This window comes from Hermetia illucens, chromosome 2 (genome assembly GCF_905115235.1).
Source record: "Hermetia illucens chromosome 2, iHerIll2.2.curated.20191125, whole genome shotgun sequence".
Classification (NCBI taxonomy): Eukaryota; Metazoa; Arthropoda; class Insecta; order Diptera; family Stratiomyidae; genus Hermetia; species Hermetia illucens.
In genome coordinates this window covers 138456388-138472001 of record NC_051850.1, presented here as the reverse complement: position 1 = coordinate 138472001, position 15614 = coordinate 138456388, and the positions used below count along the sequence as shown (strand labels likewise).

Below are 15614 nucleotides of genomic sequence, written 5' to 3'. Positions count from 1 at the left end.
CTCTTGATCTTTTCTTTATTGATCTGCTTCCGAGAGTTAGTGGACGACTTTGTAGATCGCAGCGGGAATTGGAGAGATCCAAGATTAATAATTGATTGCTGCCTTAGAAAATGTGCACCTCGTTTATGATGCCTTATTTTCTTTGAACTGTAGCGCAGCAGGGTTAGCAACATTCGAAATAAATTTCGAATGAAATGAAATTTATTTCGATGTTGTTAATTCGACTGACGGACCACCACCGCTGTTCTCCGTGGCGAAGTAGGCCTTTGCCAACTATTTTTGACAGAATAGAAATAATTGAAAAAAAGTTCACAACCATTTGGCCGTATATAACGTGTTTAATTACGCCTTACAATAAATTCGATTATTGATTGAATTTCAAGCTTGAAAAAAATAGTTTGTCATTGTTTTGGTAGAATAATATCAATTTTCACATCAAGTTGTAAATTCCTAAAAAACACTGCATGCTTTTATGCAGAAGTTTTATCAAAGTTTTGTTTCATTTTGCCTAGATTGCCAAAAAGCGTCATATCGGTTGTCTTGGAAATGAGGCTGATGTAACAGCGTTACAGGAGGTGCGTTGGACAGGGACCGGTTTCCTGGAGAAGAGTCGCTACACCATATATTATAGCGGCCATCCAGTAAACCATGTGGTCGGAGTAGGTTTCTTAGTCAGCCAAAAAATGAAACCTGCTGTTATCGGCTTTGAAAACACAAGCGAACGGCCTTGCACTCTGTGCTTGCTAGGTAAATTTAGACATATAAGCTTTATTAACGTTCACGCCCCTACAGACGAGAATGCAGAGTCGGAGAAGGATACCTTCTACGAGGCAGTAGAACGAACCCTCGAAGTCTGTCCCAGATATGATATCAAAATCATACTTGGGGATCCTAACAGCCAAGTAGGGACAGAGCGCGTATTCAGGCAATAATAATAATAATCGTTGGCGCAACAATCCATGTTGGATCAGGGCCTTGAAGTGTGTTAGAGCACTTCATTCAAGACCGTAACGGTACACTAGGAGGCAATGTGGTCAGCATTGCGCTCGCCCGAGATTATTATCCTGATTTGACTCAGGTACTCATTCATAGCTGAGTCGACTGGTATCCGACGTCAAATCACGATACAAATTCCACTGCCACCAGTGAGGCTTGAACCGCGACCTTCCGTACGACAGCCTTGTGTTCTAACCACTCAGCTATCCGGACACCGCGTGACCGAAGCGGCTCGCAGGTGTTAAGTGCTCCTTTATATAATTCGCAGAACACAACATAACTACGAATTATATTGAGCGCAAATCCGCCTTGTTGACCAGAGCTTGGCCAGTGCTGAAAATATTCTTTTGAGAATTGTGGGGTCCTAAGTCCTCATCAACTTAATGCCGGATCGTACCAAAAAAAAAAATATTTTCAGCTCTGGCCAAGCTCTGGTCAACAAGGCGGATTTGCGCTCGATATAATTCGCAGTCATGTTGTGTTCTGCGAATTATAATATATAAAGGAGCACTTAACATCTACGAGCCGCTTCGGTCACGCTGCTCCCAGGGCAGAGGTGAGGCAGCGTGACGATTTGCCTCTGCCCTGGTAAGAAACCGTAAAGCCGTCATCGCCTGACATTTTCCTAAAGTTTGGGTCCTCACCCTAAATGAGGGGTCCGTGGACCAAAAAAAGAGGGAGTAAGTTGCTCCCCATTTGACCCGGTCCGGCATTAAGTCGATGCGGACTTAGGACCCCACAATTCGCGGAAAAAAGAAGCCTGGAAAACCAACAGGTCTGTGAACTCGAAAACAGGGAGCAACCGTACCAAGCGCGGAAGTTTTACCAACAAGTCAGCAGGATGAAGCCTTACACACTTCGATGTTCATCCTGCTGAGACGAAGAGGGAAATCTGATTTCCGACAGAATGGCCATATTAGAGCGATGGGTTGAGTACTTTGACGAACTACTGAACAACTAGAACATCGGCAAGTTGGAGGTCCCAACAACTGAAGACAACGGACAAATACTGCTACCACCAAGTACAGAAGAAACAGTCCGTGCAATTCATCGGCTTAAAAATCATAAGTTGCCAGGAGCCGATGGAATTACAGCCGAATTGGTTAAAAATGGAGGCAACCAATTACACCAAGTGGTTCATTAACCAACCATGCTCAAGGTGTGGGGCAGTGAATCAATGCCTGATGACTGACAAAGAGGCATTATCTGTCTCATACATGAAAAGGGGGATATCACGTAGTGCAGCAATTATAGAGGTATACCATCTATAAGATATTTTCCGCTATCTTGCTAGGCCGGATAGCCCCATACGCCCAGAACATCATTGGCCCATACCAAAGAAGCTTCACACCAGACAAATCAGCAACAGATCAGATTTTCGCTCTGCGACAAGCGATGGAAAAACTGTCGGAATATGGACATCAGTTTCACCATCTCTTCATCGACTTCAAAGCCGCCTACGATAGCGTAGCCAGGGTAAAACTGTACAGATAAAAGCAGCAGGATCACTTTCAAGACCATTCGACATCAACAACGGTCTACGACAAGGGGATGCCCTATCATACGTCCTCTTTAACCTGGCTCCGGAGAAAGTGATCCGTGATGCTGAGGTAAATACAAGAGGTACGATCCTCTTTAAGTCCACCCAACTACTGGCCTATGCTGCCGATATCGACATCATGGGAAGAACGACCCGAGACGTACAGACTGCCTTCATCCAGATCGAGCAGGCGGCGCGAGATCTTGGGCTGCGCACCAGCGAAGGCAAGACAAAGTATATGGTGGCAACGTCATCACCAAAAACCAACCAACCAACATCAAACCGCACTGGTAAAACGGGAAGAATAAAGATAGGAGACAACAACTTTGAGACCGTTGATAATTTCTCCTACCTAGGGTCAAAAATCACAACCGATAACAACTACGACGATGAAATCCGCGCACGGTTCTTGTCAGCCAACAGAGCCTACTTCAGCTTACAAAACTGTTCCGCTCGAAACGTCTCACCATAGGGTCAAAGCTCTTACTGTACAAGACAATGATCTTGCCAGTCCTCATGTATTGCTTGGAGACTTGGGTTCTTAGCAAGAAAAATTGCGAACTCTTGGCCGCGTTCGAGAGAAGAATCCTCCGAAGAATTTTTGGCTTCATATAGAGGAAAGGAAGAGGGGGTCACTCGACGCGTAGGTGCTGGAATCAGCTCGAGGCAGCCCGTCCATTCCGCGGGCGTTAGTTTTTTGTGATTTTGTCCCCTTCCTAATTTGGCCGTTTGGCAGTCTAACTAATTTTGTGAAGAAATTGTTGGTGATATCAACCCGCCACGAGATTACACGTCTCTATTAGAGCAGTTTACCCCGAGTGGGTTCATTTTTTTGTGTTGAGTCTGGGCACATGACTTAAATCTCTGTGCCCTGACAGGGAGATAATACTTGAGAACTAAGAACCCTGGCCCTCATCTCGCCGAACTGCTAGCATTCGGGTTAGCTCCAGCACGTGCTGTTCGGTTTCAAATATTATCCTGCGTAGTCGATGCTCACGACTAGTAAACTTGTTTGGTTGGTTGACAGCCTTAGTGACTGTGTTGGTGCCTACGTGATGCAACGCTGGAGTCTCATCATAACATAATCTTCAGTGACAGGGATCGGGTGGAAATCGGGAAATCCGATTATAGAACTGGCCCGAACTCTCGAAAAATGACGAACATATTCCAGGCGAAGATATAAGTAATTTCATTGGCAACAGAATATTGCTTGCGACAAAATGGTGGAGTCCCACCATCTGCATCTGTTCCGACAATCGGGCTGCGGTATCAGCACTAAATAGCATCAGCATATCATGCCAGTTGATGTGGAGTTGTCGCAAACTGCTGCTAAAACTTGGCCGACTAAACGAAACATTCCTGATATGGGTGCCAGAGTAATCAAACATTGCTAATAATGAGGAAGCTGACAGACTGGTTCGCCAAGGTTTTGCATCCAAAATGATGGGGCCAGAGTCAGCTATTAGCGTCCGCCCATTCACTTGCGGGTGTATTCTAAAGGGTGCAATTTATTCACGTAACCGAAGGGAGAAATTTGAACTCTTGCCAGCAGGCGAAAGGGTTTTGACTTCCGTCGTATGCAGCCAATTTGAGAATGTTCTTGGATTTCCAAAAGCTTGCGAACAGCATAGACTGGAGTCCATTGAATACGTTCATGAGATGGTACAATGAGTCTCGGCCACTTTCTCAACAGCACAGTTCCACTATCAAAAATATGAGAAGCTCATTAATTAATAATATCAATCGCTGACAAAACAATTTAATTGGATGTAAATTTTGAAACGACTTAGAATACTTTATTTAAGACCATAACGGGGCACGAGGAATTGCCTTAGAAAATTCTAAAATACACTTTAGTACACATTCATCACACCTGGTAGCACAGTTACTGCACAAACAATCTCACGAGAGATTCCCTCTCTTAAATGGCTCTCTCTCGCCACTTGTCAATTTCGAATTCTGATTCAAAAGCTATTTGGAAAGCATATGAGAAGTTGTGCGTCAGTTGTGAATTAACCCTACGCTAGTGAAGGTGTTTTGCCGCGTTGTCGTGTGGGTACGTTTTCCTCCGAAAAGATTCTTTTGCTGTACCAAATAAAGTTGTTAAACTTTTGTGATCTTCCTTGTTTCTCGTGCGTTTCGGGTAATAAATAAACAAATAACCACAAATATGGCAAGCAACCGAGCCACCAAGTCAGGATTCGCCGCCGAAGCACAAAGAAAAGTGAGTATGCAGGCAAAAAACTTGTTTTTAATGTACCTTTGCACGTTTCCTCGCTCGCCGAGTGATAATTGGGCCGGGATTGCCGGCAAATTGTTGCAAAGTATTTCTTTGATTTCTCGCGCGAATTGCACATCGCACCAGCCGAGCACATGCAGTGCAGGAATTTGGGTAGAGCAGCAGCCACAGGGAGGGACGCTGTGACCTTGCATACGTGCAACGATTTCTATCTACGCCCAGGGAGCCTGGAACCTGATGCTGTGCTTGAGCTTTGTCGATTTGTATGTAGCCCACGGCGCGGTTTGGAGCCACAAGTGGTTGACCTGATTTTCTGTCCATTCGACGAAAATTTCGAAGTTCTCAAGTGGGTGCCGTGTAACGGCAACGAGAATGACGGCGGTGGAGATTACGAGTGCGACGATAAAAAGTCGCTTGGAATTTTCCAGAGTCGTTTCCAGGTGCAAGTGGTGTCCGAGGTCCCGCTTCGTCGTTACAAGACGCCCAAAGAATTCATTGACTCAGCGATAAAATCAACTGCATCGATGAGAAATGTACGAGCGCTGATAGTCGGGTTCGTACCTGGGACAATTTGTCTACCTGGTCGCATTCGTCGTCGGCTATCAGAGACTCAAGTGCAAGTTCTCGGGGTGGGAGTACCTGAGCTGCTTGAGTCTTATCATTCGCTCGCGCAACCGCAAAATAGCGCAATTTGGCCCCAAGACCCTAAAATCACCGTTCATTCCAAATGGAAGAAACGAGCGAACCACTTGATTCTTCAACCGTTTCCCATTTGAATCCAACGTTGGCTTTGTATTCGGTCATCTTGACGAATTACCGCACGCCACACGCAAGACTCGAATCTTCAATTCGATGGTACAACAAAAGTGTGAGGAGCACACTCTGTCATGGTATTGTGTTTGCTTTGCCGGCTTGGGAAATGATGTCATCGCCTTCATCATTCACTTTCGCGGTCGCCGCTTTTTTGTGTACAGTCACTCTGCACAAGGCATTCCATTGAGCGATGATCGAAACATGATATAACACCAAACATTGGCCGTAATGGCAGCAATACGGGCGATAAAACCAAACCCAAGTCGAAAAACCGCTTGACAGCTAGCGAGCTCTCTAGCCTCTATCGCTCGCAGATTATTTGCTTCTTTGGTCGTTTTGGCGCAAACTGGCGAAACCGCGCTGATCCCGCTTGCAAATTTCAAATTTAACCGATGATTCTAGCACTTGCGTGTGGATGGAAGTCATAGTTGATCTAGACTTGGTGGTTACAGTATTTGCTATTCGTTTTTGTACAGTGGAGCGATTGGAAGCCTAACATAGTTTCTGTGAATCATCAACAGATTAGAGTCGCCTTCAAGCGTTATGCAATGTCGCATTCCGCTCATGCCATTTCTATGTATAACCATAGATTTGGCTTTTCCCTCTCTCAGATGGTATTTTGGCCTTTTTTGGTCATAAATCAACACCTAGGTTATTCTGAATCTTCCTTGGCTGTTAACTATTATTGACTAATTATCCCTGTAAAATAAAGGGGACGATTACCTTTCATTTTCATTGATATAATCTTCATCATATGGAAGTTTTTTAAGTTGACCTCTTTTCTATATGGTTCCTATTCACTCTTGTTATGGAATATAGGGCATCCACACAGTTTCTTTCCTTTTGTCCTGTTTAGATTTTGAATGAAATTGCTTCAGTATCATCATCATTATACTTAATGTTGTGTAAGTGATTAACCTGTAGCAACGGGAAAAGACGAATACAAACATCCATGACGAGCCGGAAAGGGAACCCGAGGTAATTGGAGAAGCTGATGTTTGACCAATTTGGCCATCGACTCACCTTTCTGTTTGAATGGACATTAAGATTACGTTTATGCGATCAGTTTCATCATCATCACCGGGCAACAACCAGTATCTGGTCTAGGCCTGCCTTAATAAGGAACTCCAGACATAGCGCTTTTGCGCCGAAATCTACCAATTCGATATCCTTGAAAGCTGTCTGGTATCCTGGCCTACGACATTGCTCCATCTGAGGCAGGGTCTGCCTCGCTTCTTTTTCTACCATAAATATTGCCCTTATTGACTTTCCAAGGTGGATCATCCTCATCCAAATTTGGCAGTCTAACCTGATTTTGTTGTGACATCACTTTTCAGCAACTTAGACGTGCCGTAAGAATCGTCTGTGTGCTTCAGTTAATGCATGCATCCAGATGAACTTTTCTAACCTGTGTATACATTGGCAAGCCTTGAAAGGTACGACAGCTGGTCTGTCATGATTTTTGATGGAAACAATTTCAAATTGGAAGTTTTTTCTAATTGAACTTAGATAGTAAATTTGACATATTAAATAAACTATAGAAGATTCATATTTAGATTGTTTTGTGAGGGGTGAAACCTTTGGAATTTTAAATACCATTTTATAAAGTAAGGTTGTTTTATAGAGGGTGAGGTATTGAGCTAGTAGAGCCCTTATTTTATAAGGCTTAAAATCAACAGCTGAGTGTTTAGAGCGCAAGGCTGTCGTACGGAAGGTCACTGTTCAAATCTCACTGGTGGCAGCGGGATTTGTATCGTGATTTGACGTCGGATACCAGTCGACTCAGCTGTGAATGAGTACCTGAGTGAAATCATGGTAATAATCTCGGGCGAGCGCCATGCTGACCACATTGTCTCCTATAGTGTACGGTAGTGTACCGTTACGGTCTTGATTGAAGTGCTCTAACACACTTCAAGGCGCTGATCCAATATGGATTGTTGCGCCAACGATTATTATTATTAGTTATTTTTGTGCAACTAGCACTTCGCCATTTGAAATTATTTTGCTAATTATTACACGCGGAATTGTCGCTGATCACAATCATCAATGTTAATTTGGAATGAATTAAATGACGACAGAGCGAATGGGCTGGGCTCAATCTGATCTCAAATGAATTGATGAGAAACTGAGGCTGACGAGTGGTTTAAGATCTACCCTACTTCAGTCAGAATGATAAAATTAAGGCAAACTAATTGCCTATGGCAATGGCTATTACAATTTTCAAATAAAATCTATCAGTTGGGATGCACTGATGGCAGCCTGGGTTCAGTGCAGTTGTCATTGTGTTGTTAGTGGAAACATGACCTCCGAATAGTTCAGATATTTTAATGCATGTTACAAGATCTCTTTTTAAGGTTTTGTGTGAAACAAAGGAAGGTCGCAAATTTTTTAAACAAAATATGGCCATTTGGGGTATCAAATGAAAGGGTTCAATTTGACATCGGGTATACCATAGGGAAGTGGGAGCTCAAAATATGACCCTCAAAAAGTGTAACAGGTCTCGTTCTGAGAACCTATCCAACCGAAAATTCGAGAAAAAAAATCACAGTGGTATATATAAATGAAATCTAGGCCTCAAAATACATCCCGTTCCGATACATACATATACAAATAAAGTCAATAATAGTATATTAGCATATTTTAGTAATTTAGCCGGAAACCCCCTTAAATTCACGCTAGAGGTACACATCAGTGGTATAAAGGATAACATAAGGCATAACTGTGAGAAGTTTGAATGAAATCCAACTAATATTAACAAAGCTTTAGAAGGTGAAGCTTTTACATTTTATGTGAGTTTCATGTATTCTAAAACGTGTATGACGTCATCTTAACATATCAATTCGCCCATACTACAACAAGTGCCTAATTCATATAGATATATTTGTGCATTAAACCAGCGGTATACAATATGCGTACTGTCTATGTACATATGTATGCTTTTGTGCACGAAGTAAATCGGAAATATGTGTATCAATTTGTATATGTGCATATATAATGCAGTATCCGGCAATAGGCAAGATTTGCTTAGGGTGAGCATAATATCTACTATACGTCTGTAATATCTGCGTATATCTTGTAATCTTGAAAAAAAATATGAAGGTATATTTTCGATGTTTAGCCTTATACGAATGGAAAAGTGTGCGTAGAATTTTCTCACATAAAATAAACACAAAACCTTTATACTCCAAGAGCCAGCTCCGATATTTCGACTTGTTTGTCGTTTTGTTGATACCAAACATGTGAATCCATCAATTTTTTATGGATTAACTTATGGCAGACTGATGAAAAGCCGACCGTGTAGAGCAGGCCATGCATTTGAACATCCGAACCATTTGGAAGTCATGTTTCGACTAATAACAACGACAACTGCACTAAATTCAGTCTGTCACTAGTGCAACCAAACTTTTAAAAGTTTTAACAGTCGTTGCCATAAACCATCACTTTGTCATAATTTTGTTATTCTGACTGACTGTAAATTGATGAAAAACTGACCAGGATAGGTCTTACACGATCAGTTCGGGCTAGTATCAGTAATTGAAACGAATTCCATAAAATAAGTATTGCGTTTTGCCGAAAAACGGTTGGAAGTAACTGATAAAGTAATGAAGAAAACAGTGCTACACTATCAGCCTTCTATCGCATGCCTGCTTGAAGTTGAAATATTGGGGAGAAAATGACGTTGAATCACTAGTCCTTTTCCGGCAACTGGTTGATGTTGCTCAGTTGAGGAACCCTCCTATTATTCAACATTTCGTCAACATTCTTTGAAATTTGATCTGAAAATGAGTCTGTTTGTGATTAAGGGTTCTATGTTCGAAGGGAATAGAGGGCTAGCTTATTAATCTCGTTGCCCTGGGTTCAAGACCCAGCCGCCATGTAAGTTTGTGTTCGTTTTGTTTTTGTCTTGCCGTTGTGATCTTATTACTTGCAGATCGTTAAGTGTGATAATGATGAAAATGAAACACAGACAAATAGAGCCACAGGAGGCATACCTACACAAGCGTGAAGGGAGTGTAATGTTTTTTTTCCGTCCGAATCCTCCCGTATTAAATAAAACAGGTCTCAGACTAATATTGGGCATGAGGAGGGGAGAAACTACTCTATCTGTTTGCTTCTATGTGGAACCTACGCCTAAAACTATTTTTCAATCCAATTTCTAGGTTATTGAATATTGCCAGACTCCTATCACTTGTAATCACCGTACCAGAGAAATGTTCGAAAATATTCTTATTTAGTTAGTATAGTTTTACCGTAGCTATGATGGTTTTGATCCCACTTTCCGAGTTCTGCGTAGATTCTGCTCTTGACGGTCATATTCTCGCGATGACTGTACGATGTGATAATCATTCGTCATCTTCAGAATCTTCAGAATTGGAATTGGAACTAAGAAATGCGCATCTTCAATCATATTTGTTTCCGCGTATGCTTGTCGTTTTGTCTCTAAAGCATGTGCTATTGCTTGTCCTGTGGCTGGCAACAAGAGGCTTATTAAACTCAGCCATATCGTGTAATTGGGGAAATTTTCATCCTATCGTCCGTAACTGGGCCACGGTCTCTTATGCTTAACGATGATGTTCTTTGGATAAGTTCCACGCAGTTTTAAAGCATAAAGTTGAACTTTGATTTGACGATGTAGACGGCGGTCGACTGAAGACTTTCCACTCTTCAACGTCGTTGTCTGATTTAATTCCTTGGATTTTCAAATTGATGTAAGTGTACTGACCATTGATGCCAGTCGTTTCTTAGGAGTCCATACGTTACGCTCTGCCAAACCATTAGTTGCTGGGTAGCATCGTGCTAGCTTGTTTGCGGAACTTCTAGTACCTCAGGCTCGTCAAAATTGGGGAATTTTCAGATCTGAGTACTCTCGGATATCCGTGACTGTTGAAGAGTTCTTGCAGGTATTTTATTATGAAACTTGGCGATGGAACTGTCATGCGTGTTTCTATCTTCGCCCACTTAGACTTTGCATTCATTATGTACAGGAAAAAGTGTCTCTAATCATAACCTATCTTTCTCTGGATTCGTTCTAAGGACGTAATGGTTCTTTGAGAATTGTCTTTGATCTTAGAACAGGCTGGGGATATTCGCACAGTTGTTCGATTTCTGTGTTGATTTCTTTTCAATGAACTTATTTTCATGCCAAATACTTCATCTTCGATATTCCTAAACGCTTTCAGGCACTTCTTTAGATTCCAGTTTTTAAAGCTGCTGTGGGATGGCAATCCATTTACTTCTGAGGATCACGCCGCTGTTAATTGCTTTCTGGAATTTCTTTGATAAATTCAGACTACTGCAGTCGCGTCCAGTGTAGAGGCAACCCGTCAAATGCTGCCTCAGCCCTGGGAGCAGCGTCAATGAAGTCATTCAAGGGTGTTGCTTGCTCACTGAAAATAATTCGCAACACGCCATAGATGCAAATTATATTCAACTTAACCAACCGCATTCAAATTCTGACCTAACACGGCTGAAGCTGAAATTTTTTGTTAAGAATGGAGGGAGCCCTGAAGAGATTTTCTCTTTTTAGGTTACCATCCAAAGTTCAAAAAATTCAGACGACTACGACGATGAATTGCCTCTGCCCTGGACGAAACCGTAGTCGTCTGAATTTTTTAAACTTTGGGTGGTAACTCATAAAGAAGAACCCATGGACCAGAAAAGTAAGAAAATTCCATTCCAATTGGTTGGGTCCACCATCAGGGACTCAGGGCTCCTTCCAGTCCTTTCGATGGTTGAAATTACGGCCAAATTTCCGTGGTTTACCAAGAGGCTGATCTGAACTGCCCATGAATAATGAGATGCAGAAAAAGGATTCCCTTTGCGAACCAAATGTTGTAATTTTTGGGTCAACTAAGGGCGGCTTCTTAAGAAAAGTTGAAAAATTTTATAGTAATATAGCGCTGTTAACTTTATTTGAACGGATATCGAGATGGAATGTCTTCGGAAGCCCTGATTTCATATAGATTTTCTTGGTTTTTACGGTGCCTACATTTTAAGAACTAATTCCCTTCGATGTTAAAAGTTAGGCCAGTTAGTACCAATTGACCTCTTTCACTGATATCACGATACATGTTCTGAAAAGATGTACACTGCTGCTTTCATATTTATGATGGACCCTATCAAACGTAAAATCGTTTAAATCGCGCCATACATAACTGCACGAAATACATTTTAAGAATCGATTCGAGACTAAAGTCGAGCGAAAATACATATGACTTAGTTGGGGGTAGGTGCTGTGCAAACGCCGACCTATGCATATCTTCTATGTATGGTTCGTCGATATGTGTATAGCGCAAGGTGATTCGTCTCCCGACGCATTGCTTGAATTTGTGTGATCGAAGAAATGCATTGCACATGTTCGATGTTCTTGAATCACTAGGCTAGGTAGGTTCTCCTGACTTGCCGGCACTCGATTTCATGCCATTAGATTATTCTTTACTTCTTCAGTCTTCGTATCGGTCAGTAGCGAGATTGGCTCGTTCTGATCGAATGCGCCATTTTTCTCATATCACCAAGCCGTTAAATGAAAACCGACATTTCGGCGTGTCGATGCGAAAAACACATCTATGGCTCTGAAAAGTCCCATCCACCGGAGAAGGATATCTATTTTGATTCATAAAAACTCTAGGCTTACCTGGAAAGTTTCAATTTCCGTGTATAGTCTTGTCCGGTGCTGTAGCTATGAAGCAGCTTAAATTTATATTTTGGCCGCGCTTACCTAATTTCAATGAGTGGAGCCGATAATAAATGAGACAGTTTTTTGGGGATTTCTCCAAATGCTATTTGTTGAGACAATTACGAAAAATGCTAACTTTTGCTTTAAGCATTGGTGAAAAAGCTCCATCTAATCTGATCCCATTCCAGGGTTTGTGGATAGCTTTTGATCGGAAATACTATTTTGAACAACACTGTCCCCATGTCAAATGTGATTCTAGAGTGTCTGCGCATTTCTGGAGGTCAGCACGTGTGGGTCGGGTTTATTGCTTGGCTCGGTCGTCATCTTTGTCCGAACCGAGTGTGGTAGTTTTCAGGTTGTTGGATTAGGGAAGTTAGGTACCTTTAGGTAGAAATGGTTAGAAGTATACAAGCGTCGTCGAATCGACTATGAGTATTCCCCTTTGATTTTTCAAACTGCTCGTTTGTCTCACGTAGTTTAGTTTTTTATTATTAGATTAGATTCTTCCTTTTGAACTCGGGTTATCGCAAGGATCAGTTTAAGTTATCGTATCAAAGCCAATAGTGTACCTGTAAAAGGCGCTGGCCTGAGATGTCTCTATATGGCGTAGTTCTCATCGTAGTTCAACAGCTACAAATTGGATACTACTTGGGATTTCATAGCTTCATTATAGTAAATCGTTGAACCCAGGGTACCCACTTCTTTAAAGGGTATATTTGATCGAAAACGAGGGATAACAAACATAATAGGAAGGTAGTATTGGTGAAAAGAATGAATTCACAACACTTTATAGTGTGCGACATTCAGTTCATCTCTATCCATTTTGAAATCGTCACTAGTTCTCAACATGCAAATGCATTACGAGGCTACCTGTTCAATGACGATAGTATTTTAAGGTTACTACTAAGCCTACCTTCCTGGCGGTTTAAACCGTAACTGGTATCGACAATACATGTGGTTCGTTGATTGTGAGTTAGTCGCTAGTGCCATGTGTTTTTGTCTATTTCAACGGGTTCAGTATAGTATAATATACAAAGTATTTATGAATCAGAAAGTAGAATTTTTAAAATGACCAACTATGCGTAACAGCCCGCAAATTATGAGTTCAAATGGTTATTTTTAAGTCTATCGTAATGCCAGTATCAGTTCACGAGTCAATGTTCACTACATTGTTCAAGCACAGTTGTCGGTTACTGTATATTTCATTGGAACTTGATGCTTTGCAAGAGCATGACGTTAAACCGTAACACCATCGGAGTCACGTCAGAACAAAACTGCTCAAATATACATACAAATATTGCATAAAACGTGTGGCATCTGGTCTGGCGTGGTGCCTCTTGAAGTTGACTAGTTCCTCCCCTGAGGGGATGCTCAAAGCCGGTCTTGGGCAGCGGGCATCCATGGTCTATAGTCTTTACCTTATTTGGTACGAATTCATTGCATGACACCGCACTTCATTCGTCGTTAGAAGGCACCAGCACCACCATACATAGTGAACCATTTCAAGACCATAATTTGAACACATGCTCATTTTTCGAGACCCGTCCGCTGACTTCTTAATCTTTAAGATTCGGAGCCGAGCTTTAAGATTAACTCCTCGTCATCAGCTTTTTCGTTGCCAAACACTTCGGCCCCCTTTGGTTTTGTGCAGCAAGAATCACTCCCAAATGTAGCGGTTAGTGCGAGGCAGACAGGGGGAAAACTATTATTGGTTTTATGCTCGTCATGCTTTTTGAACCTTAGACTGGTACTTTTTTCTTCGGCGGTTGTGCCTTTTCATTATCGGTGGGGAGTGTGGGAACTGTGCATATTCAGTGGTTGCTTCAATACATAGATTGGGATTTAGATGAAACCGGCATATGTTTAAATTTTCTTGCCCGGGTGACGATTATTCTGGCTCATTGATCATCCAATCAAGTTTTGAATCATGACGCATCTAAAGATAAACTCCTTGGAATTCAATAGAGTTGGAGCTGGTTTTGCCAATGGTAGATGTTTGCCAATTCTTTCGTTGTTTCCTGGTTAGTGATGAATTTCGCTGACTTTGCTGTGTGGGTGCTGGTTGAAATGTTCTGCAATTAGAATCGAATTTTTGGTTTTAAAGGAAAAAATGGGAACGATTAGGTTCTATGTAAGGGATGCATTGGAATCTGGGATCTTTCTCGTGATAAATCCACTTAAGTCGCGCCATAATACTAATCAATATATAAGACTCGGTCATAAGATTTCATATGCCATGCCTTTTGCCTAGACTGCTTTCCACTATTTGTTTTTTAATTTGTCTGAAATTTCTAATATTTCATTATCTGGATGCATTTCATAATCAACGGTTTAAGTCTAGGTCGTACGTTGACCTATAAAACCAATTGCGGTAAACAATATTTTCTAGATAAGTTGTGAAATTTGATCCTACGATCAACAGTATCTAGATACTTATATGTATGAGGTCCACATTTTGGACGTGCAGCAATTTCGAAGCCAGTGGAATTCTCTATGTTTCCGTGCTTGCCTTTATCAGTTCCTTCCTCGGCATACCATACGTTACCGAAACTCGTAGGCTTTTATTACAAAAAATATTTATTTTGGGATATTTTTCCCTGAATTTAGAATTGTGTTAGCTGATGTCTAATATCATAGTATTTTGTCGTCTGTTTCTTATCGGAATTCGTTAAAAAATTACGATTGTTGATTAAGGAATTAATCCTATTGTTTGTGAGCCCATTCTCAAGTCCCCTTCGCGCTTCACTCGAGACTCGAATTCAACGCAGTCAGCTTAAAAGTTTTGTGGTTGGAAAAATTACGCTAGTATGTAGGTGATAAGGTTGTTCATAAATAGCTGATTGTGTCATTCTACTTGCTTGGTTTCAGTGACTAGATTGCTGAATATTCGCAATAAATGTTTTTGATAGGGCAGAAGGAGGTGATTCTAAATATTGGCGATAACTTCTGCTGTTGACTGGACTTTTGTTTAGCGTAATGGGCGTACTATAATAATTGTACTAAACATGCTTTCACTGTATTGAATTCAAGCCACTGTGGTATTGTAAGTTTTGTGTTTATGGCACTTGAGATAACATTCCAGAGCCACAAGTTCTAGTATCCACTCATATAAACAATATTGTAGCTTATCGATGTGTAATCGATTGTAATTACTATATTTTGATAGAGATATAATTAGAGAAGAGATGCACGCGGGAAAGGATACCAGGGAGGCGAGTGAATCTAAATATCGATTGATTTTATGTAGTTAGTTGCTAGCTTTATTTATATATTCGTAGATAATGAAAAATTGAGTGAAAGATGGATAGATATTGATTTCCAATTATTGGCACTTAAATTCTGTATTAAGT

The 15614-nt window shown here is 41.3% G+C and overlaps 1 protein-coding gene across 1 annotated transcript in view; it reads left to right on the top strand.

Moving 5' to 3' along the window:
- The first annotated feature begins 4521 nt into the window (after positions 1–4521).
- The window catches only part of LOC119648290 (myophilin), a 46136-nt gene continuing 35043 nt past the window's right edge, over positions 4522–15614 (top strand). The window contains exon 1 of the mRNA XM_038049947.1: positions 4522–4760. Coding sequence (XP_037905875.1) covers positions 4707–4760 — 54 coding nt within the window. The 5' untranslated portion in view covers positions 4522–4706. The remainder of the gene's footprint in view (positions 4761–15614) is intronic.